This window comes from Eucyclogobius newberryi, unplaced genomic scaffold (genome assembly GCF_026437365.1).
Source record: "Eucyclogobius newberryi isolate DKJ021-1_F unplaced genomic scaffold, fEucNew1.0.hap1 SCAF_11, whole genome shotgun sequence".
In the NCBI taxonomy this organism is placed as follows: domain Eukaryota; kingdom Metazoa; phylum Chordata; class Actinopteri; order Gobiiformes; family Gobiidae; genus Eucyclogobius; species Eucyclogobius newberryi.
In genome coordinates, this window is record NW_027315735.1 from 22,238,490 (window position 1) to 22,266,245 (window position 27,756).

General features: G+C 40.8%; 2 protein-coding genes across 3 annotated transcripts in view; both read left to right on the forward strand.

Moving 5' to 3' along the window:
* The window catches only part of nlgn3a (neuroligin 3a), a 142,527-nt gene extending 124,572 nt beyond the window's left edge, over positions 1 to 17,955 (forward strand). For both annotated transcript variants that reach the window (XM_072438279.1, XM_072438288.1), the window contains one exon: positions 15,555 to 17,955. In XM_072438279.1, coding sequence (XP_072294380.1) covers positions 15,555 to 16,407 — 853 coding nt within the window. In that variant the 3' untranslated portion in view covers positions 16,408 to 17,955. The remainder of the gene's footprint in view (positions 1 to 15,554) is intronic.
* The window catches only part of cetn2 (centrin, EF-hand protein, 2), an 81,444-nt gene that overhangs the window by 1,192 nt on the left and 52,496 nt on the right, over positions 1 to 27,756 (forward strand). The gene's annotated exons all lie outside the window — the stretch shown is intronic.

Sequence of the window (27,756 nt, forward strand, 5' to 3'; positions counted from 1 at the left end):
CACGTAATTCCATCAGTTCCATAGATTCTGCTCCACAGACCTGACCTGTAACTTGGCCTGGTGGCGTCACTGGCTTGTCTCCACAGAGCTAAATACTGTAAATTGAATCCCAACTGTGGAACATTGGCAAAGCAGTAGCATCTTCATGAAGACAAGCAGATGGTCTGCACAATGCACATGAAAATATGTTGAAAACTGGAAATGCAAGATAACATACATATCATTTATTTTTTTACTAATTCACTCTTACTTGAAAGTACAAACTTACTTCTACTTGTGTACAAGACATGGAGGTTATCCCTAATATACTGGACAAATTCTTGAAAATATTTCCCACAAACTAGTGGTTCCCATAACAGTATTTTCAGTAAAATACTAAAACTTTTCAGAAAAAACACAATAATGAGCAAAAGCTCGACCATTATTTATCATTAAACACAGTCTTTCAGCCGTTCTAGTATTTTCTTTCCCCTGCCAGATCATTTCCTCGCTCCCTCAGTTCTAGCAGAGAAACCCCATGCTGAGAAGGAGCTTTACTAAGGTAGATAAAAAGAGCTAACCATCTTGTGTTTATTTCAATCACTTCTCACTCTCCAGCACGCACCCTCCTCCTCCTCATTACGCCACACTAAGAAGAAAGTCTAGTTTAACCCGTTCACACATGCACTAATACATGCACTATTGATTGGCTTCTCTCTTCACTCTCAACTTAAACATATCTAGATTGCAGTAACTACAGTGTGTGTCTATAGTCTAATTTGATTTATATCACTGTTATTAGATTTTTGCAATTTTCCTCCCACTTGTCAATCAAAAGGCCCTTCTATGCAGGGTTAATTACGTGTGTACTTGTGAATTTTACTCTTGTCTGACTTCATTTACAATATTTTGTCACAACATGATATAGGTGTTAGAAGAGAGATATACTAATATGACATATAAAGGCTAATCTGATATATTCTAATAAAAATATAATCTAATCATAATCATTTGGAATTTGATGGTGGTAACACATGAGAAGATGGGATTTAGCTAACAAAAGGTATTCAAAACAGTTATTTAAACATTTATTGTCAAACTGTTATTTTACACATCCTTGAGGCCAGTCTCTGTTTGTTTTCACACAGCACAGTTGAACAAATCTAAATGTGTAAATTCTAGTTTACATTTGGTTTTGGCTCCAGAAAACACAACAGACTCTCTGAATCACGTTAGAATATATTACTAGATGCAACACCTCTCACTGCCATATACATTGTTTTATAAGTGTTCTATTGGCAGTACAAAAAGAAAAACATTGAACAGGTTTTGAATTAGGGAAATAGTTTTTTTATTTCCCACCACTGAATCCTTAATCTTATCACACTTTTTCAACAGGACCTGTCAGACCTACACCAGAAAGGCCCTGAATGACAGCTTTTTGTATCAAACTGCAGCTACCTTTGCTTACTCCATTAAACCTGTACTTACTTGATAGGAGATTTGTAGCCAATATCCCGATTTGCATTAGGGAAGGTAAGGAAGTGGTGGGGCTTGTTAAGGGGCTAGATGCCATTGATTGGTGTCCATGCTGCGCGCTGAATGTAATGAGATGAAAAGCAGTGGGTGGAAGAGGAAGTACATTTGCATGACTTCATAATTCACAAGCTGAGAAAAAATGAAGCACGGTGTGATTATTTTGGGGGGAAATATGTGGAAATAACGTTTGTGTTACCATGCCCGGAAATAGCCATGCATGCTGCAGCATAAGAAAAGTTATAACATTGAATTATTACAGGTGATCGTGGGCTACTGCGGCACAAGCTCCGGTGGTGGAGGACGTGTTTTCTACCATCTTTATTACCTCATTTCACCTGTTTTCACTCAGCTGTGGTGCAGAAAGCTATTATCTTACAAGAAAAGTGGCTCATTTCTGCCGCAAAGCAAGATGTTTCTGCCTTGAGTCTTTCTGTTTCAAGTTTGCATGTTCTGCCTGTGTTTCCTTTGGGTTCTTCGGGTTTCTATCAACTTAAAACATGGACAAAAGAATCCATCTTAAAACAGAAAAGGCCAGCAGTCCACGTATTCCAATGGCATTATGAACTGCATGAGCTTGTACATTGATCACAAAGACTATGGCTGCTGTAGAATTAAAAACAATAGATCATGGGTTCGATTCCCGGACCAGACCAACATCACATGATCTCTCTGGGTGGAGTCTGCATGTTCTCCCCGTGTTACTGTGGGTTCTCTCCGGGTGCTTCCTCACACCGTCCAAAGACATGCATGTGTTAGGCAAAATTGGTGACTCTAAATTGGCCCTAGTGAATGAATCTGAGAGTGAATGTTTGTCTGTAATGTCTATGTCTCTGTGTTGGCCCTGCGACTAGTTGGCCACTGTCCAGGGTGTACCCCGCCTAAGGCCCGAAGTCACTGGGATAGGCTCCAGTCACCCGCGACCCCGAAAGGGAACAAGCGGTAGAAAATGGATGGATGGATTATGAAATTGAAATACATGGACAAATTAACAACCTTTACTGGCCACAAAGGACATTTTTAATAGCGCCTAAAGCTTCCTTTTAAGGGAGACATTCCTAATTAGACATTTATCTTCGTACAACTCATCCAATCGTTGGGATCGATAGTATTCCCTATGAGCAGTGGTGTGAGCAACATGTCCGCTAACACAGTTGTACAGGCCGAGACACACAGCATCACTTAGCCCAGTGAACTGAAGGCTGCCATTACAGCTGCAGCTCACATCGCTCTTACCTCCACCTCAGCACGACACCGCCTCCAAGGGTAAAAGAGCAACGCCTCTCAATCCACCCACTCAGCGCTCCAAATGCCCTCCGGCGTACCCACTATTCCAGCGCCCCGGAGTTGACAAACATTTACACCGAATTTCGTATTAAAAATTTACCCTGAATGTCTCTGAAAAGGCATTTTGGAGACTTCGCTTTATCAGGTGAGCGTAGTCAAATAACTGCAGGGCCTGAATTTGTTACACAGGGATAAAAATAAATAAAAGTAACAGGCTTTAAACACTGCATATTTTAGCAGCGGATAATGCATATTCCTTGTTTGAGAGGGGAGACGCAGCAGAGGATGGCAGTGAACCTTGAGTGTAGTGAAAATAGATTCTTGTCTCCTGCCTTGGGGCGCCTAAACGTGTCGCCTTAGATTCGGTGATGGCTAGGTCTATGATCACTCAACCACTTCAAATTACATCGGGATGAGAAGGGAAGAGGCAGGAGGACTTGGGAACTAGGAAAGAAAGAAAATTATATTCATTCTTTGCCTTTATCTTTCTTTTACATCGGCGCTGGCGGACGGGGCTCTGAATGGTTAATGAGCAGATACAACCTTGTTCTCACACACAGGGAAGCAGTAATGTGAAATTAGCTGAAAAGCTTCATGAAGTGCGATTTGGAACGACTCTTTTAAGCGTGATGTACAATGCAGTTTATTTACAACGTACTACTTTTTGGTTCAACAATAAAACAATGACTTAATGCTTTCACTAAATTGCTGGGGTAAATTAACTCGACTCAAACTCATTTAAATGTCATCAGAACTTATTAAAAGCACAGATTGCCATTTGTCTTTTCTGACTGCGTCGTATACTGTGTATTAGGGGTGGGTGAAATATATATAAGAACTCAACATAATTAATATGTTGATTTCTTTTTTGTCATTCTCAGTAACAATAATCAGATATAACAATGCAACAATAATGTGCTAAAATGTGACAGTAAATGTCTTGGTTGAGGTTCAATTATGGCGCAAAACTGGAACAAAAATAAGGGAAGACATTTACCCTTTTATTTATACCCTTGTTTGGGAGATTAAACTAGACATTTCAGTCTCTTTTTGAGGTCTTTTAATTATAAACGATGTACTCAATATTGAAATGGTGCATCCCTCAAAAACAACAATTGCGATGTTATACATGTTGTGATACATCTCCCAGTGGTTCCCCAGGTTTACTGGTTTGGCTGGGGGGGTTTGCTGCATATGTGCACACGGTCGACCATATGCACACGCACGCTGTAGGGGAACAATATAGGCCTGTAGGTTTATAGTTGTTAAGAGTATTATTTGTATTGTTATTTTTAAATGTCCATGCTATTTAAAGTGATTCAATATCTATAAAAACATGTGTTTATAAGAGTTTATAGACATTTCTAAGTACGTAGTTTCATTTCACACTCCATGCTCACTTAATATTCAAGCCTTTTCTGCATGAATGAATCAAATTCAAGCACTCAATGAAAACACATTAATGAATTCGTTATTATCTGCCCAACTTCTCTTCTTAAATACTGATGCAATAAAATGCACTTTTCATCCACTTTCATCCACATCCACTGCTTTACATTAGACCATGCACAACTCAATTCATCTGTGAAACAAATAAGGCAAACAACTTTATCCAAACTGCTGGGTTTCACTTGCATTTTGTCAACCACACATTTCCAGTAAGAATTGATATCTTAACACCTATGCAAAAGAGCCCTCTGAGGCCCTATCCTGTTTAGGAATATGTTATTTTAATGTATTTCTTTTTTTAGTATCTTTGCTTTTTTTCCTTTTTTTCCCTTCTTTTTTATCATTAAATTAGTTGTCATTAAGTCAAATAACCTAGATTGATATTATTCACTTCAACATTTATATGAAATTTAAACTAATATATTTGCCTGCAGAACTTAATTTCCCATAATCATACTTAACGACATCCCAGATGATGCACGAGGCCGTATGTAAAGAAATTCAGCACGGAGACAGTGGTTGGCATGAGACAAACGCACTGGGGGGAAAAAAATATCTTCTTCAAGTTGTAAAGAAGCAACTACAACTTCTTTGCTATTCTACTTCACTGTGTGTTTCTCTGGATTGTGGACTGAAGAGGGAATACTATTGTTTGGATAACAGACAGACGTCATTCTGTCAGGGCAGGTGAGCAAAACGACTTTTTGACATATCTTGTGAGAGTGTAGACTGTTGCGTCGAGAGGAGACTGACAGGTCAGCGAGAGGGCTGGACGCTTGTTTTACATTGTGTTTCATGCTTATGGTGCTTTCAGAGAGGCATTTGGCCATGTTGCATGGGGGTCTCTAGAATCGCTGCCAGGGCTTCTCACATGGTTTGTTTACTGAAGTTGATGCTGTAACTAACCATAGAGATAGTCACTATTAAACGACCATGCTGTCCTCGGGGGGCCCTTCAGCTCGGGGCCTAAGGCAGTTACCAGGCTTGCCTACCACATGGAGCCTGGCATGTGTGCTGCCGCCTTAATCACTAGACCACTGGGCAGCACTTATACTTATATTCTTACTATAAATGCATTGTAGTGCACCGCCACCATGTTCGAGATGAGACTCAAAGATGGAGGTAAAACGATTGAAAACATGTGAAGTGAATGAAGTCAGCTCAATGAACAAAGCCATTTTAGGCTGTAACATCCAGATGTTGCAACAGCGTGTTATGTCTGCACAGATTGCCCTAGTTCATTTTTCTAACTTGAACAGCACATAAAACCAGCCATAAAATCCATTTAAAGTGCGATAACACTAAAGATTTCCTTCAGTATCAGGAGAGGACCCCTGCCCAAACAACAGCACGTTACCTCCTGATGAAAAGACCAGCTTGGCGCACAAATCCACGGGTTCCTTTTGACGGATCTGAGATTACTCACACATACAGTCAATCACACTCGGGAGTGCTTAGACACAGTCGGCGGCCCAAGGTCACACGGGGTCATGAGAGGTCACAGGATCATGGAGGCGGGCTGTGTGCGGGCGCGCAGATGTAGGTGGAGGTTTATTGCACCTCTGTCATATGAACACATCACAGGAAATCTGAAAGGCTATTAAAACGCCCGCTTTTATGGCCGTAATAATCCTGCCCCTGCATGGGAGTCCAGCGAGCGCCAGGATTAAGTGGGAGAGGCCTGACAGGAGCGAGGCGATCTGCTAATGCGGCCAACCAACAAACATCACATTATGCTCATACTGTGATGTACGCGTGTATAAATCCAACACACCTTCTCAACTCAGCTGCTTTACTGCTACTGGAGTAACGTGCTCACAGATTGTATATACTCTTTGTTCTTGTCCCAAGCCTGGATAATCTGCAGAGGGATAAGAAATGGCACTGAAGGAGACGGACAAAGCATGGGACAAATTCTCCTCTCAGGTATAGCGCTCAGGATCGGACGCCAAAAACATATATTTGAGATGTCTTTGCAAAAACAATGTAAAAAATATATATTAAAAGTAAACAAAAGAGCCGTGGAGTAAACTGTTGTGTCTCGACTGGTAATTATACTGTCAGAAAAGTTTTAAATGAATGCAAAGTTTAGTTATTTAGCATCTTTGAATCTCTCTTTGGCAGAAAACTAACGGAACATTCTCTGAGATGTGACGACACAATCTCAAGCTCTATTGTACAACAGTTCACATATTGTACCACCCTCAACAAGCCTGGACAAATGGCAAGGAATTAAAAAAGACATAATTATGGATGATAATTGGCACAGTGTAGTCTTTGTGCCAGTACCAAGCCTGGATAAATGAAAGCCTGGACCCCTGCCTCTTTTTATCTGGCTTTATAAATCTTAATTATATTTCAATTGTGTCCACATCTAACTCATATTTCTTTTGTTGATTCTTTTGTTGTCACGTCTCAAGTCGTGGGCACGATCAAGATCAAGCGTTTGTTGAAATCTTCTCACTCCATTTCTCTTTCCACACTATTTAATTCTATTCTATTCCCTCACTATTCCAGGGCATTTGAGTGTGACTGTGTTCACCACTGGCTTCATGGTCATTACGTTGTTTCAATGACTACTAAAAGAGCATGGAGAGATAACTAAATGCCTCATGAAGATGTGTTGTTGTTTGGAAAAAATGCAAAAGTTTGCCAATCAGTGAAGTCATGCCTAAACTCGAGAAGATACGATCAAAGCAGCTGCAAACAAAACTTTTTATTTATCTTATATGCATCATGTTTACTTAGTATTTACTTGTGGAATATATAATGGTGGAATATGTTGGAAAAGTGAATTCTACTCTTCTAAAAATGTAATCCCTTCTTTTATTGCGATCGCCGTGACTACAGGCCATGGCAAACCTGGTTTTATATTACATATCACAAGAAATGTGGCATATTTGAATATAATCCATGTCTAAGTCTATTTGGAAGTGGAACTATAGAGTTTAACTGCACCAGCATATGAACACATTCAATATAAACAATCTTTAAGCAACACCGTTCGTGTTCAGGTTTCTTAATTAGAGACTCGGCTCGGGAAATGTTCTAGTGGATCAAGAATTAGTTATCTTTGAAATAGCAGCACTCTGAGTGGAGATGAGGGTGTATCAAGATGAAAGACAAACAAAAGATGTGCTCTGCTATAATTGCACTTTACAAAGGCAATCTCTTCTGACCACTGTGCCATGCAATTAAAAGCATTTTGTGCGCACCTCCTCCCAGATTAATCTGCTTCTATACAATGGTTCACTGCCACCAGTTCACGCTAACATATGCAAACATATTCTTCATATTCTTTCACTAAAATAATTTGTTGATACATATTATACATGGATCTATTGACCTTATTCTGCCCCGCCCACTTTTCCCTCTGATCTCACTTCTGGTCCAGAAGTGAGATCGGTTGGTTTAAATGGAGAACGAGGGAAAAGTTTTGCTTCTAAATATTCTAAAGAAGATTGATTTGTGTAAAAAAAAATCCAATGTTCATCTGACCAACATTCCCTGGGCTAAATGGCTTTTTAGTCTGTGTAGAACTTATTTTCTCTCGAGGTCGGCAGCCATATGTTAACTTATCCAACCGGAGGAAGGATTAGTTGGAATGGCTTCTGGAATAAGGTGAATAGAGGCAAAGCAAATCCCACAAAGGAGTTGGTTGAGTAAAAAAGTACACGTGCCATTTCCTCTTTCTTTGGATTTAAATTGACAAATAGATTGGTGCATTACAAACATATTGTTTCTTGTCAACACACCAAACATTAAAATCAAGACATCTACACTCATAATCATTCTAAAACCCTACATATATTGTCAGTGTTACAATTGTATTTTCTATTTTAGTGTTTGTTATCATTTAACATCTAAAAGGGCACAAATCAGAATCAGAAAGGGATTATTGCCATTGTCAATGAACAGAATTCACAAACATAGGAACTTGTCTTGGTGATTCGGTGCAGCATAAAACAATGAACAAAACCAATTTAAATCTGCTATGGGATAAAAATAACGATACGCTATAAGATAAAAAATAAGAATAGGAAAATAGGAAAGCCAAGATTCATAATGCAGTCTTATTATTCACTTTATTCCATAGCATAGCTGTAGGACTGGGCAATACGTCGATATTTAAGATATATCTATACAGTGCTGCTCGGGGGTTGTCAGGCTCCATGTGCAGTCGGCCACAGCGTCATGAATTGGCGCTTTGACAATTTGCTGCATTTCACGCTGAAAATGTCCGGTCTAATTAAGGCTACGGGCCAAAACATCCTTATATATATATAGTCTATAATTTTGGGCAAGATATAAATTTGAATATAGTTTTAGCCCATGTGGAGCCCAGATCCATGGAGGCTGCTCTGGCACACGATCCTCTCTCTGCTCTTCGTCTTCTCGCTCAGAGCAGAAACCTGAGCTTCATGTCTGTCTGTGTCACTGCTCTCATCTGTCCCTCCTCCAGTCTAAAGCTGTTCACTGTGACCCAAAGAACATCTATCCAGGATTTATCAGATGTTTTATTTTACTCACATTTGAGTTAAAAGGTGTTACAAGCATGTCAACAGCACGACAAAAATGTGTTTTTCCTATGTCCGCTTCATGTCCCGACAGCTTCATGTTACACACCTTAATATCCTCAGAAACTTGCCTAAACAAACTCCACACACGTTTTCCAAATAGCTGCATTATTAGCATTAATAACCATGAGTGCTAACACAAAGCTAATCCGTGCGGGATGTGCTGCTGTTAAAGTGCTATTTTTATTTTTATTCTTAACTTTCCAGCTGCTCTCAAATAAACCCAAAATTGTACAAGCACTTCACAAATGAACACCAGTTGGCCACAGAACAAACAAGAAGAGAGACGAGAAGTTGATCAATTAGATGTATTTGTTGTTATAGGTAAATGATTACTATATCCCCTATTAGTTTATAACAAGTGAAGGGAACTTTTGATCATGAGCAGGCATCACTAAAACAAGCCTCTTCCATGTGGATTTACCTTTTTGCAGTCTAATCAACAGCCTAAAGGCTTGAAATATGACAAATTATATCGAGATATACATTTTTGTCCATATCGGCCAGCCTTGTGTAGTTGTTAGCTAATATTTGCCCTTTTTTTGTATAGCCACTTATACAAAATCCCACTTCCGAAGTGATTTGCTTTTATCATTCCAGGGTTATCTCGGAATATTGAACATGTGTAGGTGTTTTTGGCTGACAACCTCAAATTGTCTTTTCGCCTTATTCAGACAGGGATCCGGCAGCGTAACATTGAACTCCGGCTCACTAGATCTGACTGGTTGCATCACGCTGCACCTCCGGATACCCCAAAATACAAATATGGCACGGTAACCTATTAGCCTGGACAGTGACTGGGAGATGCGGAGCTGGGATCACACTCGAAGGCTTCGGGGAGGACTTCAAAGCAGTCCAAAAAGTTCAGCTGCAGCAGTGCTAGAAATTGTTCAAAGGAATGCAGGCCTATTTACTATTGACTTTGCAACAATTACCCAAGCATATATGTGGGTAATTAGATAAGGCAGGCAGTTGTTCTCTAATGCGGCAAATCAAATTAACTAAAGATGCCACATTGATTTCTTTGTGTTCCCTAAATTATTCATCTGAACCAGCCAGCCACCAAAGAGCTTTTATAACCTCTCCTGATGCTCCTGTGCATGCAAACTCCTTAGTGGAGTCTAGTATGGAACCTCTGAGGTATTTTCCGATCAATCTTTCTTCAATTGGTTAACTGGTCAAATTTCTATTTCTATTGTATTCTTTTTTATCTAATAATGGTGCTGGTTTTGTTATAAAAAGGTCTATATAGTTCAGAAAATGATTAGGATGATATAAATTGATCTTTTTTCATTGTTGTTATGAAACCTTTTTGTAATAATTGCAGCTCCGTCAGCAATTTGAATGACATTAGCTGTTGTTGTAGTTATTATGACACTACACAAGCACGCAAATACTGCTGTGGACTTTGCATCGCCACAAAGCATGCAGCCGTTATCCATCCCACTCTGCACCACTGACGTCCTGTTCTCTGACATGTTGCACACGCCGCCAACGCCGGCGATCGATACGACCTTACCTCCACCGCCCGCTCCTTTGGAAACTTAATTACTGATATTCAGCTACAAAGTCATCATAGTCCGCCTGTCGATATTCATTGGGGATCATTACGGTTCTAATAAAAGAGGTTATTTACGGGCTACTCTGCTGACACCGGCGCTGCTCCAAAGATTGAGCAGGAGCCGTCTCAATTTGCTTTAACTCTCTGTCCCCCTGCCTCACTCGCCCCCTCCCCTCTCACCTCTCCCAGAAGCACTGACCTGGAAAAGAAAAATTGACAGTGGGGGAAAGACCGGGGAGAGGATGGAGAGCGGTCTCTTGGATGTGTTTAGAGGTTTTCTCCCGGATGATACGATGTTGTTCACATAGCCTTGATTCTCTTAACTGTGCAACTCAGTCAATGTGGAGTATGCTGGAGGGTTTAAATCAGGAGCGTCAAAACTGTGACCAATTTTATCCTTCGGGCTTCCTGCTAACTTGACCCAAATAACCAAAAGCAGTACTATAATTAACAGGTATAATCAAAACCTAAATAACATTGATAATATGCAAACCTAAGATAATGATCAAAACCTTATTCAATGTGTGTGTGTGTGTGTGTGTGTCTGTGTGTGTGTGTGTGTGTGTCTGTGTGTGTGTGTGTGTGTGTGTCTGTGTGTGTGTGTGTGTGTGTCTGTGTGTGTGTGTGTGTCTGTGTGTGTGTGTGTGTGTGTGTGTGTGTGTGTGTGTGTGTCAAAATGAAAAACGTTTGGTCACCCCTGGTTCAAATTAGATACCGAAATAAGTTAGTTAAGGTATTTTTTGTTGCGTAAGTCCTACAACAATTTTCTGAAATGTTGATCATGAGCATTTTTGGAAATGCGTTTTATGCCCTTTTTTCTTATTTATTTGTATTACTTTCTGTGTTGCACTGTGCAGCCAGTCGCAGCGTTGTGAGTTTGATTCAAGCTCAGAGAATACACTGTATGTCCCTCTCTCATCCTCATCTCATGCGACACTGTCCTGTCCAATAAACCATATGGGCCAAAACATATTTTTGAAAATAAATCAATTAATTAATATAACTTTTTTTTCTACTTTGATTATTTTGTGGTTCTCAGTGAGTCTCTCAGTGGGTCTCAAAAAGGTCTAAATTAGGGCTAAAACAGGTCTTAAGTAGGAAGAAAGCCCAGTAGTTTTAAATAAGAAGTTAACCAAGAGCTGAAATGAATGAATGAATGAATGAATAGAACTGAAGCGTTGTCCGCATACCACTAGTGATAAACGTACAATACACATTGTCACCTCTGTGTTTTTTAACCTGCAACTATTTACACACAAAAATATATATAGAGAGATTCTGCTCATACATTCTGTAAATGTTTTCTTCCAAGATCAATCAATTTTTTCAATGCTACAGGCAGCAATTTATCAGATCGCTCCAAAGAAAGTAGTTTTGTCAGTAGCCATCGCCATAGCCTGGAGTGGACAGCACAAACTATTCACTCCAGGGTTGGGAACATATTTTATTCATTCAATAAATCTCTTTAGCCTAATTGAAATGTCTGTCTGTATGGAAAAGTGGAATGGTGCTCTCTGTAGCTGCAAACGGGTACTGTGCCTCGCCTGTTTCTCAGATTCTCCATCACTTTCACACATTGCTTTGTTTGTGTCTTGCAAACACACTCTTTGCACACACACGCTACAGCTCTGCCTTGTCCTATCTTGATTAATAGGGTCCACTTTGCATCTGTGCGCTCGATGCCAAGCCACACTGAGCAGCCTTCCCTGAGCAATTAGCACAAGAGGGCACCACCAGCGTTAGATTATCAACAACAAGATGCCTCCTGACAGGCGCCCTACAGCCTGCTGACTTATTCATATGTGTTTACTTTAAAACCCACCATGCCCTGGATTTTGGTGGGTTGGTGGGTGGCCTGCATCAGATCTAATTTAAGAACAACATCTGGGGAGAGAGAGAGGGACAGGCCGGCATATTATACCCACGGGGAGGCTACTGCTAACGGGAGAACGTGCACGTCATTTTCATTGGTCTTTGAGGAGAAAATCTGCAGTTTGATATGAATAGACGAATGTACTTTCCACACAATAGCATACAGCACAGTATCTGAATGAATTATTAAGCGCAGCGTACCATGTGTTGGCGACTGCTGTGGGTTTGCTTTCAATGTTGTGGCTCACACTGAAGCAAGGTCAACACTGTCTGATGCAGCCCTTTATATCAGAACAGTGCCTGGTTTTATAGTTGTTTTTATACCAGCAATAATTGTCCTACTGCAGCCACACCGTGTAGTTAACTTGTTAACTGCAGCAGCATATTTCATTTAAATTTCATGTCACCTAAAAATACTATTAAACGGTTGATTAAAGTGAACTTCTATCATTGATGATCAGTGCTTTTAGCTCGATGTAGTAAATACCTGCAGATGGCTTTCCTTAGGGCTGTAGTCGACTGTAGTCATTATTTGTGGACAAAAAATGCCTTGTATATTGATGTATCAACTAAAAGGGCATGGTAAAAACTCACAAAATGATTATCTTGTGCGGAAACGAGTGCGAGTTTATACTGTATAAGTGAAAAAACAGATTTATCTGTCCACTCACTCCCAAAACTCCAGTTAACGCTCTCCATGTTTCTCCTTTCTGCTGTGGTCCATATATATGCTGTGGCACAGAGTATATAGCAAGAGCTCTGGCATTGTGGGAAATCTTTAAGAAGTGCTTTGAATTCAGTAAAAAACATAGAGATTATCTCATTTCAATTCTCTGTTTTGTTTCACTGACAGGGACCACGTTGCTGAAGGCCATTTTTCTGACTCTGTTGACACGGTGCGACTGTGATATAAAGATGTTCTGAGATCTAAATTGACGAATAGTTGATCTGATATTCAACAGAATCAGGCAAAATACCAATGAGAGCCTTATAAACAAACATAAGGCAGTGCTGCTCTCGTTTTGCATCCCATTATTGCCATCCTATTTTAGAATATAATTCACAGTGGTGACCTCAAGGAATGCACGTTTTTGATTTTGTCTTTAATCGATAGTTGAACCCCTTCTAGGACAAGATTCGGTTAACCGGTTGGATTTACACAGTCTTAAGAGTCATAATTAGCCCTGAGTGCAGTACGAGCGTAAATGCAGAGCAGGTCTTTGGACTGTGCACAACATGAGTGAATGAACGCGCTTATAAATGCTGTTTTGACGCACTGTTGTAGCGATTATGAATGAAGCACTCTTCATTTAAGAGTCCCGTAGTAAAGTCTCTAACATTAGCTGCTTACCTTCGCTTGAGGATGTAAAGAGAATTTTCTATCTGAGTAAAAAAGCTATCCATTTTCTCCACCTGCGTGAAATACAAGTTAAATAAACCACGTCAGATTAATATTGTCAGGTTTACCAGTCTCCCACAAAATCCATTAATTAGAATTTTCAGCAAACTTTATTCAGATGTGACAGTTGCATGAGGACTGCTTGTAGCGCCTACCTCTGGTGATTTTTTGTAATTACAATGTGGAAAACAAGACTGTAAAAATGGACATTTACTTGGTCCGTAAAATAAAATAAAAGACGGTACACAGACAAACATTGTACAACAAAGAACGCCAGTGAGCCACATACTGGAAAAGTACTTCACTTAAATTTGTGTCACATTGGTCAGTGTAAAAATAATACACTTTGTAGAGTCTGTGCATGCAGTTGTATATGAGTGTAATCTTACATTTGGATTGCACTGCTCCCTCGTGAGACCCTCAGAAGCATCCACATGCCATCATTATAAGCCACATTCAGTCTTTTATAAAGCTTCCACACGTGTACATATGGTACAAAGGGCTTTGAAAAGTTTGGTCTTAAATGGTGGTGCGCATGTACTAACCTTGTACAAACCATATTAGATTGACCATGGAGCATGCATCGGTCATCAGACAGGTCAGCACATATGTAATGTCCCAAATATTTAAATTCATCTGTAACATTAAGTCTATTGCCAGACAAAAATAAATCAGGGTTAGGCTTCCCTGCTCCAGACAATCATTAGCATTATATTAAATGCCAAACCCTCATCCATATTGGGAACACACCTGTAACATCTCTTGTAAACCAGCACTATTAAATTACATTAAATAGTTGATGATTTTGTTTCCAATCCTACATTCCATTCTACAATAATTTAAAAGCATTTACAGATCATCCATAAAAAATATTGAACAAAAATGGAGACAATATGTTGCCTGTCTCACTCCATTTTTCATGTGAAATGGGTCAGAAAGGAAATTTCCCCATTTCACACACATACTTTGTTGGGCATTATGTGAATGTTGACCAATATACTGTCATGCATTTATCTTGTTTATATCTCTGTGTCATATTTATCATATGGGAAACTGTGTACTTCCTCATTATCTGTGAACTGACATCATGCCATTACATCAGACCAAAGCAACATCTATTTAAACCACGGTTAAACTGTGGGAGGGCGGACTCAGGAGCAAGACAATACAACAAGACCTTGAGAACGATCCTCACCTCTCGCAGTCTATTATAGACTAAACTTCGACACATACAACACCAAGATTCTTATCAAACATTTGGGAACACCTTTCTTACATAATTTATCAATTTCATTTTCATGGTTAACAAAATCAAACACTTATGAGGTATCAATAAAACACATAAAAACACAGACAAATCTGGTTTCTTCACTCGGTTAAGCATTTAGTGACGGTTAATCGGTTAGATAGTTCCTGTAATTAACCTTTGTGCTGAATAAAGAACTGATTTAGAGGAAGAAAATGTTCACAATTGACCCAGCATGTCTCCTAAACCTATTCAACAATATTATTCCCTATCATAGGAGCATTCATTATTGAAGTGTGCTTGTTGGTCAGAATGCTCAATATTATTAGAATGCTTAAGTCCCGTTATAAGGTGGCTTTACTCATCTTAATGTTATCAGATTGTATTCCTACTCCAACCAGTTCATACTTGTTCACACACTGTCATTAGCCAAGACACATCATTTACTGTCTTTTGACTCAGTGAATAACTCATTATTGACAATGCTCAGTAATCAAATCAATAATCAATGAACTAAAGTCAAAGCTGAAGTGTGATGATTACAGTAGTTTGCTTGAAATCATCATCATCATCATCATCATTATAATTGCACTGTATTTATTTAATATAATAAAAAATATTGATAGCTTCTTTCTTCTGTCTTTGCAGGGATCCAAACAAACCGGTTCCCCAGGACACCAAGTTCATCCACACCAAGGCCAACCGCTTCGAGGAGGTGGCCTGGTCCAAGTACAACCCCCAGGACCAGCTGTATCTGCACATCGGCCTCAAGCCCCGCGTGCGCGACCACTACCGGGCCACAAAAGTGGCCTTCTGGAAACACCTTGTGCCACATTTATACAACCTCCACGACATGTTCCACTACACCTCCACCACCACCAAAGTGCCCCCACCCGAGACCACTCAAAACACGCTCTCCACCAAACGGCCCAATGGTAAAAACTGGCCCTTCAACACCAAGCGCCCTCCGATGTCGCCAGCGTATAACAGTGAGGACAACACCTTAGGAGATGATGAGGAGCCTGGACCTCTTGTGGTAGAGAATCCACGAGACTACTCCACTGAACTGAGTGTTACCATCGCTGTGGGGGCCTCTCTCCTGTTCCTTAACGTTTTGGCATTCGCCGCGCTGTACTATCGCAAGGACAAGCGCCGCCAGGACTCGGGACATGGTCAACCCAGCCCGCAGCGCCAGACGAGCTCCAACGACATCGGACACCACGCGCCCGAGGAGGAGATCATGTCGTTGCAGATGAACCAGACCCATCATGAGTGCGATGCGGGCAATGCCAATGAAGGCGCGATCCGCCTGGCCGCGCTGCCGGACTACACGCTCACCTTGAGGCGCTCCCCGGACGACATACCCCTCATGACGCCCAACACTATCACCATGATTCCAAACTCTCTGGTGGGCATGCCTAATCTGCACCCATACAACACCTTCACCACGGGCTTCAACTCCACCGGCCTCCCCCACTCGCACTCGACCACCCGGGTATAGCTTTAAGAAAGGTCTACCAACATGAACGGACCAGAGGATTGTGTTTTATAAATATCACAGTGAACGCAGGGAGGGGGACAAATGGGGATGGGCAGAAGTCGGATTAAAAACAGATTTCACTAGACTTTTACGACGAGGAGAGTCGATGAGAGCTCTCTGTGGATGTCAAGTTGTGCAGAGCTGCCAAAATCAAACTGCTTTTCTCTTCTCCGTATCTGTGGGGAGGAGAGTGAGGGGATCGGGGTGGGAGACTTTCTGCAGTGTTCTTTTCTAAAAAAAATAATTTTAAAAAAAGCCTTTTTAAGCAGACTGAGCAAATATCAATTGTTTGTTATGAATCCATATTCATAATTAAATAAAAAAGAGAAGTGCTTTTTATTTCCCAGCCCTTCTCCTCCAGCGGGAGACACATCCAGAACAATGGCCTCTATGTCAACATTTGCAAAGTGTTTTTAATTGCTTTTGTTTATGTTTCAATGCCTTACAAAGCGTGTTCTTTTCTGTCTTTCTTTCTATTTCCTGAGACAATTCCACTGGAAAGCGTTACACTGATGAGACTCAGATTTGAGAAAGACCGGACAAGGACGGACGTTTTCATTTGGGTAACATTTATTCTGTTGTGGATTGCGCAACAGCCTTTATTTTTACACTGAGATGGTTTGTCTGAACTGCGGTTGCCGAGAGACTCAAAGGCAAATAATAGTATGTTACTGTGATTGTTTTGTTAAGAAAAAAGTGCATATTTCTCTGTTAAGCTATCTGATCTTATCTCCCCACTGAGTACACAACTTGTGTTCAGAGCAGCTCAAAGCCGAGAGAAAACCAGTGGCCAAGAAATGTGATAGACACAACAGTGAAAAGAGAAAGCGTGAGTGTGCGAGAGAGGGTGTGTCTGTGTGTGTGTGAGAGAGTGTCACATGGTCTCTTTGATTTCATTATGTTTATGTTATGGTTGTACATTATGGTTAATGGGAGCTGGTTGGGACTTTCTTATGTTGTTGATTTTTGGATCACGACCAATAGTGTTTCTGCCACGTCTCTGGGTGTCAGTGTTTGCAAAATAGCACTTTTGCTATTTTCAAAAGTTATATATATGTCTTATTTTACTTAAAGATAATTAAATAAATCTATTATTTTAAATGTAAGAAAAAATAGCTAAAGATTCAATCGAACTAACAGACATGATTCCATTGACTTTGTACAAGCAGACAGTGGCCTGTTTGCACTGAATAACTCCATCAGTGCACACCTGTTATTTCCTTTTTGAATATATATACATATATATAAATATGGGCATACATACATATATGTATAGGGCTTCTACAGAGATTTCACTTAGACAATAAGACACAAGTCATTTCTATGTATTGTAGTTGTTTTATGAAACATCTCCAGCCAAGACCACTCCAGGAGTCTTTCTACAAGCTCTATATGTATATCTATGTATAAAATATTTAATATTTATTTATGTATACCAGATGCATACATGCTGATTGTGCCATGTGCCAAATTAAAACTGTAAAATGAAGAATATAAAGTTTCACAAAACTTTTGTCTTCTTTTATTTTTTATATTCATTTTGTTAAAACGTGGTGTTGCAGTGAGTTTGTCTCCCTGCAGGACTCTCTCTCCAAGCCTCTTTGCTTCTTTCATTTTCTGTCTCTTGCTGAAACCTTTGAGAAAAACAGGCTAACAGCTTGGGGCCTATCTGCGTGCACAACTCCAGAGTTTAATGTAATTCATGCAAAGCAGCTCGACAGCAGCAGTGGGAGACCCAAGACATTGTCCTGATGCATTCACATTGAATCCTATTATGTGTTATCCTGCTGGAGAAAACTGGAGTTATTGATTCTGCAACAAAACTGACAATACTCATTAAATGTCTTGGCAGTGTTTTCGTTAAAGCTATGCAAACAGGGATTGGGCTGCAATTCTCAACACAACTCAAGTACCTCCATGGACCGGTGCAATTCATTTTAGACAGCGGAAACACGTTCAGACCGTCCGGATCCACAGTGAACCAGTGGAAATGTGGCTTTTGTGAGCGGGGTCACATCTCCACTGCATCACATGTTTGTCTCCATGGAGATGGATAAGATTAGAGCCAGTCTGTGGAACATTCCAGCAAAAGCAATAGCATCTCCATAAGTTACATAGTACACCTTTAACTACAAATTACACAATCAATCTACAGAAGATTTCAGATTTTCTGCTTTTTAGATCTGAATCATTCACTGGAAAGCTCTTATTTTGCTGTATTAGTTGCATTTTTTGCTCCAGTCACCTGTCTCGCCTTATTTATTTTTGAACTCTTCTATAACACCTTCCCTTGGTGTTTTGTGATTGACTCTGCAGCAGAGGCAGCAGTCGGCGCTGGTCATCTCCTCACACAAACACTGAAAGGTTATCCGAGGCAAACTGCTCAAAGACTTGTCCATGAGTCATTATGTTGCTCTACCTATCCTATTTGTGTCTCACCTCCTAATCAGACACCATTTTCATCCGTGCCGCTGCCAGGAAGAAAGAATGAGGAACTGTGGTGTTTTTCCCCTCTCTCCTTTTACCTTGAGATGCCTCATACATACAGAAATATTTCATAATGTCTCAGTGTTTATTTAAAGGAGCTGACTGTGAAGTAGTTGCAGAGGCATTAATACTGCAGCAGCCGCACCTCGCAGCCGGACAGGAGCGGATGGCCAGCAGCAACAGACAAAAGAATATAGAAATAGTCCACTTATTTTCGCTCCAAAGGGGGTTTTGTTATAGATGAGCAAACTATAGATGCGTGTACATTTTTCAAACCCATAAATAATTGTTTCAAGGATATTAATATAAAAGGTGCACGATGTAACTTCTCTGGTGGGCAGTTCGCCATTTGTTCATCCCCATGGAATGAATTGTTCCACAAAATGACATGACAACATATACTGCATTAAATCAATTATGTGATTTTTTTTTTTAAAAACAAGCATTCTTACTGTGAATGGGCTTCCCTTTTCACAGATCTGACTTTTAACTTGGCCTGATGATGTTACCAGCTTTTTTCCTTTTTTTCCATGGAGATTAATAAATGTATGTATTCTGAGGCATGTATGGCATTAAGTTTGAAGAAAGCAAACTATTAAGCCCCTGTTCATGAAAAACATATAGTTGTAGCATCTCTTTTTCAAGGGGGTCGTCCTGGCCCCAGAGGGAAGAAGCCCATTGGACATGTTTTAGTGGTAGGGGAAACTGAAGTACCTGGAGGAAACCTACGCAGACATGGGGAGAACATGCAAACTCCTCACAGAAAGGCCCCACGCCGCCTGGGAGTCGAACTCAGGTACTTCTTGTCATGAGGTGGGAGCTTGACCGATGTAACCAACTTATTTCCATCAAATCAACCATTCTCGGAAGAATCAGTTTGTACACCAAACGCACACTTTTCTCACTTTATAACATGTTTTAGTGACATAATACTTCAGCTTTGAAATGGGAATTATCAGGAATTCAAACAAATGTTCAATCAAGAGAAGCTTTATTCCATGTTATATTTACAAAAATATCATGTTCCAGATAGCCAACTTCACAAAGAGCCCAGCCATTTGTTAATACTCCAAAGTGTTTAAAAACAGCTTCACAGTTTGAATCAGGCCAAGTGATAAAGGGTTTGTGTTACTTACCTACACCTATTCAAAATATCAAGTTTTATTGCTAATGTGGTGTTCCGAGGGTCGTTTAGCTTAGCCCTCTGTCCAGTGGGGCTAAACCAGACTAAACCATCTCATGTTTTTATAAAAGCCAACAACGCCACCTGGGAGTTGGCCCAGGACCCGCTAAACATAAGGCATGTAGGTTCGTCGTGATAGGCAGAGACTTGAGGTTAGCAAAAATAAATGTTTATTCGTACATGGTCAATAAATTAATCGAACATTACAGTTTGAATAAATTACGCATGGTTCAGTGTTCAGATCCAAGCAGGAAGGACACAGCTGCAAGGCAAGAAGGCAACAAGGCAGCAAGTAGAAGGCAACAAGGCAACAAGTAGAAGGCAACAAGGCAACAAGTAGAAGGCAACAAGGCAACAAGTAGAAGGCAGCAAGTAGAAGGCAACAAGGCAACAAGTAGAAGGCAGCAAGTAGAAGGCAGCAAGTAGAAGGCAACAAGGCAAGGCGGCGACAGTGCACCCTAGCTCCATGGTTCAGATTTGCAGCTGGATAAATGAGACGGAGGACTGGACAGACTAAATAGCACGCCCGTTAGCCGGCATAACGGGCGGCACACAGAGCGCGCGGGCCCATGGCAGCAAGCACTGAGAGTGGCGTGCGCGGCGCAAACACCGGGAACCCGGAAGAAAGAGCGCGGGGTCAGAGTGCGCAGGTAAGCGCGGAAGCACTTTTAAGAGTGGTTGACGTCACCGTCAGCCAATAGAAATTCTGCTTAGTAGTAGAGCCTGCCTGCAGGCTATACTGCTACACTAACAATAAACATATATTTATTCTACAAGGTGGGCCATAAGTTTCCATACATAGGACTGGCGGGCGTGGTCCCGTGGATTAGCCTCCCAGATCCCCAGATCTCTTTCCTCTTGATTTCGATCTTCGGGGGCACTTGGTGAATCAGGTACGAGACATAAATTATCTCAAAGAACGTATCATTAACACAAGCACAACAACTGTGCTAATGAAAGTTCAACAGTGGAAAACACGTATTAAAGATATTCCTTTTATAAGATATTCCTTTATTGTCCCCCATTAAAGGCGCAATGGACGATTTTTCGGCGATTTGAGAACGCAGGCGGAAGTGCGCATGCGCACTCCCCGTGCGGACTGATACAACACACACGTGCGTTTGTTTATTAGCGCAACGGAGCGCATCACATCGCTCGTCTCCCGTAGATTTCTGTCCACTTCTGCGTCAGCTCGAACTGTCTTTCTCCGTCTTCATTTTGCCCCGTACACTGAGGGAACTATATTATGATAGATCCATGCGCTTAGACACGCGGAAACGTGGGGACGAGCCTGACGCGGCTGCAGGTGAGCAATAGGTGCGTTTTATGATGGACACGTGGCAGGGCAAATGATTTATCCACGCCACGAGGAAATATGATAAAAAATGTGCTGAAAAAAATCGTCCATTCCACCTTTAATGTGTGTTTTCGAAACAATGGTAATCATGTAGAGATCATTTTATTAAAATAAACAGCTCAATATAAAATGTTTATTTTTCCTTTGTATAGAGACGTATGGCCCACCCTGTAGAAAGAGTATTGTACCAAACCAGAAAGTACAGAGATGTTTACCCCAGCCACAAGGGGTCAGTCAAGGGACAACTATTATCAGAATCAGAATAGATTGATTTCCATTGCCAGTGAACACAATTCACAAACATAGGAAAATGATGAGCAATAATAAAAACAAAATGTGCTGGTTGTGTCTGAGATGTGCACTGCACTGCACTGGTTGTACTATTTGTTCCAGTGAGTTAAGTTTAACTGCCTGTTTAAATGTCCATTTAGTCAAAACTCCAAAGTATCCAATTGCAATAGCTTGCACATTTCTAAATAGTTTTTTTTATACATTTCATGGCTTATTATTTATTATTTAGCCATATTGATTCCAAAAAACTCCCCTGCTACCTTTCTAGAAAAAGTCTATACAGAAGGTTAAAAAGTGGTCAAATTCTATTAATTATTAACAGGCTATAAAGGTCAGCGCTTAAGACAAAATTCAATGTCTTAACAAGAAATACTTCAAGCAGCCAAATAAAAAGATTACCGTGTAAAAAATGTGATTTGTTTGCAGGTGAAAGTGACATAATTCTGGTTTTGGCTGCGGTGCTCTTGAGGGGTTTGTAAGTGCCTTGACAGCAGCAAAGACGAACCCGTGCAGGAAATGGATGTGCCAAATTACACAGCGTCACCCGCTGGGAGAGCCACAGAGATCTGTGTGTGTCTGTGTGACTGCTGCGAGCAAGTTATTACCCATTCTCCTCCAGTCTGTCACACACCTCTCACTCCAACATGAAACCGTTACTGTTAACCAAGACTGGAATAACTGGTGGATCAGTTGAATTATTGTTTAAATATGTTACATAAAAAGGACAAAGGAATCTGTTTTTGTGTGGAATCTACTAGAGACAGCATTTTCCAGAACTGCGCTTAAAGGTGCACTATGCAAATTTCCTCCACGCTCGTTTCCATGGAGATGTTATCGCAGTTACAAAAGTTTATTTGAGAGAAAAACAAACAAACTGTGGAACATTCGAAGCAGAGCAATAACGTCTTCAAGGAGACAAGAAGGTGACGATCCCTCAGCCAGAAAAGCTCCATTCTGCACCTTTAACCATCGCGAGATACAAGACCAGTGTGTCAAAGATTTTGATATCCTCATAATAATGCTGTGGTGGATTTCCGCAGACGCCACCCCACTGCCCCCTCGCCAGTGAACATCCAGGGACGGGACATTGAGAGAGTGGACTCATACAAGTACCTGGGTGTTCATCTGAACCACAAACTGGACTGGACTCATAACACAGACGCACTGTACAGGAAGAGCCAGAGTCGGCTCTACCTCCTGAGGAGACTCAGGTCTTTTGGAGAGACAGGGCCACTCCTGAAGACCTTCTACGACTCTGTGGTGGCATCGGCCCTCCTGTATGGTGTGGCCTGCTGGAGCAGCAGCATCACAGAGAGGGAGAGGAAGAGGCTGGACAGAGTCATCAAGAAGTCCAGCTCCGTCCTGGGCTGTGCTCTGGACTCGGTGCAGGAGGTGGGGGACAGGAGGGTCCTGGCTAGATTCACATCTATGCTGGACCATGAGTGTCACCCCCTGCAGGACACTCTCTCCGCTCTGGAGAGCAGCTTCAGTGAGAGACTGATCCACCCTCGATGTGTGAAGGAAAGGTTCCGTAGGTCTTTCCTTCCTGCTGCTGTCAGACTTTATAACAAAAACTGTTAGTACTGAACACTCGCAATACTGACCTAACCTAATACTGATGTGCAATTCTGTCATATGTGCAATTGCTGTTGGAATTCATGTGCAATTCATGTGCAATTACTGTGAAATTCATGTGCAATCTATGTGCTGTCGTGACACATATTCATGTGCAATTACTGTCGTGATCACATGCAATGGTATTTATTTATTTATTTGTCTATGGGAGTTTTTATTTATTTATAGGAGATCTTCTACTGAAAGTGTTTTTCAGACTTCCTATAAGTGATCTGTTCTTCTGTATCTACCTCTGTATCTACCTGCGTTGCACCAATGAAATTTCCCCATGTGGGACAATAAAGGAATATCTTATCTTATTTGTCTTCGGAGGTCAGAACTCAGACTCTGTGTTCCATTTGTCAAGTTTGAAAACAGCAAAGTCCTCAACCAAATGTGGATCCAATTAGGTTAATTTATCAACTTGATTATTCATTTTTGCATTTGTTTTCCTCCATCATCTCCAACTTTAGCGTAACAGAAGAGGTTCACAGAAGCTAGTGAACAGTGAAGAGACTATCATTATATTTTAAATGCCGGATGTTAAACTTTATATCCATGGTTCACATTCCAAGATTTAAAGTTGTTCCGACGTGAATTTACAACTCAGACCACTTGAACGCAGCATAATTGTTACTAAAACTTGAATTGAAACCAGATCCTCATTTAAATAAGTCCATTCATCTTTATCCGCTTTATCCGGGGCCGTGTTGTGGAGGCAGGAGTCTAAGCAGGGACTACCAGGCTTCCCTCTCCTCAGAGACTTCTTCCAACTCCTCTGAGGGGATCCCAAGGCGTTCCCAGGCCAGCAGAGAGACAACGTCCCTCCAGCGTGTCCTGGGTCGTCCCAGGGGCCTCTTCCAGTGTAGATAGTCGTAAAAAAAACAGAAACACCGGAGGCATCCGGAGCAGATGCCCGAGCCACCTCAGCTGGCTCCTCTCGACGTGGAGGAGCAGTGGCTCTACTCCGAGCTCCTCCCATGTGACTGAGCTCCTCACCTTATCTCTAAGGGAGCTCCCAGCCACTCTGGGGAGGAAACTCATTTCGACCGCTTGTATCCGCGATCTTGTCCTTACGGTCATTACCCAAAGCTCATGACCCTAGGTGAGGGTAGGAACGTAGATAAATCGAGAGCTTTGCCTTTCGATTCAGCTCCTTCTTTACCACAACAGTCCGATGCAGCGACTGCATCACTGCAGCCGCTGCACCGATCCGCCTGTCAATCTCACGCTCCATCCTTCCCTCACTCGTGAACAAGACCCCGAGATACTTGAACTCCTCCACTTTGGGCAAGGACTCCCCACCCACCTGGAGAGGGGAAGCCACCTTTTTCCGGTCGAGGACCATGGCCTCTCATTTGGAGGTGCTGATTCTCAACAACATCGTCTACAAACAGCAGAAATAAGATCCTGTGGTCCCCAAACCGGGCAGCCTCTGACCCCTGAAATTCTGTCCCTAGAAATAATGAACAGAACCAGTGACAAAGGGACCCCCCTTGCCGGCAGTAAGTCAGTTCCCAGTGCATTTGAATAAGTATTGGAACTATATTAAAAAAAAACATTTAAAATAAAAACACAAAAACAGAATAAAATCTGACTTTTCCTAGATATTTTTTTCTGAAAGGTTTTAGTCTTTATCAGAACGAGAATAAGACAAGGTGATTCTCACTTCAAGGCAACTGCTGTGGTGATTCAGGATGTTACAAAATAATTATAATTGAATTGATCATATTTAAGAAATTACAATCTTGGGTTGAAAATTACATTTGTCTTTTTATTATCAACTAAATCAGAAGGTTAACCCTGCGACGAGGTGGCCCTGGGGAGGGGCCCAAAGTCACTGGGACAGTCACTCCAGTCACCCGCGACCCCGAACGGGAACAAGTGGCAGAAATAAATGAATGAATGAACGAATGTGGTATTGAATGAAGCTTTTTGCATAGCGTCTGAAATGTTGGCACTGTCACAATACTAGATCATTGTGTCCTTGATGCTGTGGGATTTTATCATTCCGGTCTGTTTTCCAGAGGACGCCTGACAAAAATGTCTCCCAATTCAAACGGAAGCTGTTCCTGAATCCTTTGGAGCACAAACAATTGGCCGGACACTGTGTGAAGCTGAGACTGTAGTTTTGGCGTTGTAAGATATTGACTGACAGAACATTGAGCATTTGTTGAGCATTTGTTGGGTTTTGACAATTCCTTTCTCAAAGCTGAAGCTAATTTAACATAAAATGAGCTCTAGGGACAAACAAACAAACAAATAAGTAAATAAATAAATATCCAGACAAAATCCATATAAAAGTCCAATAATTATTCTTTTTACTTTAGTTTTTTATTTCTTTTGTGGGTTTGGAGAACAAACTGACCCTGATTCATCCAAGAATGTTTGATTTGACTAAAAATATGTGGGTTACAGCATTTCCAGGAGCTTGGAAGATATTTTGTCAGACTTTTACACAGAAACTACTACTGCATATTTTATACATATTTCTTAATCAGATCCTGTCTGTCCGCTAAACGCCATAATCTTGTTTATCTATTGTCATGTAAGGTATCATTTTCTCTCCGACTATAGAAAATAAATATATATATTACCAAGATCAAAACAAAAGCAGTTCTGTCGTGTAAATTAAAATGTTTTTCTCTAAAGAAAATTCTATATTGCATTTTGTCAAAACAGCAATTGTCAAAACTTGAGTGTCACAGTGCACTATTTTGTACTTTAAACACAAATTACTAACTCAACACTAAAACCATAAAATAAATAGTCCAGAAGCTTGAATTGATCAAATGGGTGTCATCTGACTCCAGAAGATACACGGTGTTACGGCTGAGTCCCGGAGGATGTGTTTATACCGGTGCTGTTCGGGGTAATCAAAATAAAGCATCTATATTTCCTCGATCTCATTGTGTTTCTCATGAATATAGAACATGGCATCCATTATCTGAGGCCATGAGACAAAGACATCCTCAGATAAGATTGTTTTGAATATTCTTCCCCGACACATGCGGCACAATCTCACGAGTATCTCAAGTGTGGCGTTTGAGTGCTCATTTCTTCCGTTAATAACTGTGAATCATGTTTTATCTACAGACTTTTAACAGATTTTTAGTCTGTCCAGATCCCATTTCCGTGAGTATTGTTGCATTAAGTAGGAAATGAATCTATTTGCTGTCAAAAAACAACTGCTACTCATTTCACTGCTATGTTGTAATTTACAGTATTCAAATGTAATGATGTTTTACTTTTGTTTTTGTATTATTTTTTTCTTAATTTGTATTTAAAGGTGCACTATGTAACTATGAGGATTTGTCACCTGTCACCCGCCATGTTTTAGACCACAACCTACTGTGATAAAACTCAAACGTACACTTTTGTTTTAAGTAAATGAACATCAGGGTCATTTTGCCCACTGCCACAAAAGGGCTGAGCCAGTTTTACATTTTTCCGGAGTCGGTAAGAAGTCAGGACCTATAGTTCATCCAGTGCAAGCGCTCCCACCTGGCTCTGGCCTAAAGCGCCCTGTCCACTGTATAATGATCAGGAGTGGGTAAGATGAATGGTCCTGAGCTCGGGCTGCACACACCACCGCCTCCCACAGAGGGGAGGTTACAAAATGAGGATACAAGCTCAGTGTAAACCTCTACAGAGGAGTCATCGTGTATCCTGTCCACTGGCGCTAGTACCTGCAAACACTGCCTGACACACAATTATTCCACAACATTAGAGACTGTCCACCACTCTAAGGACAAAGGGCTCAAAGGACCAAAACAATGACCACACTTAAATTGGTTTCTTTCTTCTTCTTCTTCTTCTTCTTCTTCTTGTTTCCCCGGCAAAACTTAAAACACACACTTGGACACTTCAACGCTCATCGATCATCAAGGCGAGACACATACGCACACCAAAATCTGATTATCATCTGATTTCTGGACTTTTAAGATTATTTAAATGACACGCAACCTGCAAAATCTGACGTGAGTAATCAGAGGAGCCATGATCAGAACTAAATCAGATTAATTTGCTGTTTACATATCATTTGAATAGTCTTTTTTTTTTATGTGACAATGACAGCGTTTGATTCAGTTTTGTTGTTAGGAACATGCAAAAGAGAGAATTCAGGCGTCGTAAAAGCCACTGCGTTTTGTTTTTGAAGAGAAGCGGCTCTGCACAATATTATCGCAATCAAATTAAAATGGCAATGTACTTTGGAGCAATTATTATCAAATTGCAAAGACTGCATTTAGATAATAGAATCTCTTCAAAATATATTAGTATTATTATAGAAAACTCTTGATGTACCGGTAGTTTTGATCTCTATATATATGTTCTGAATTTTTAATGGGATCAGTTTATCCGTTCATATTTCAGTCTT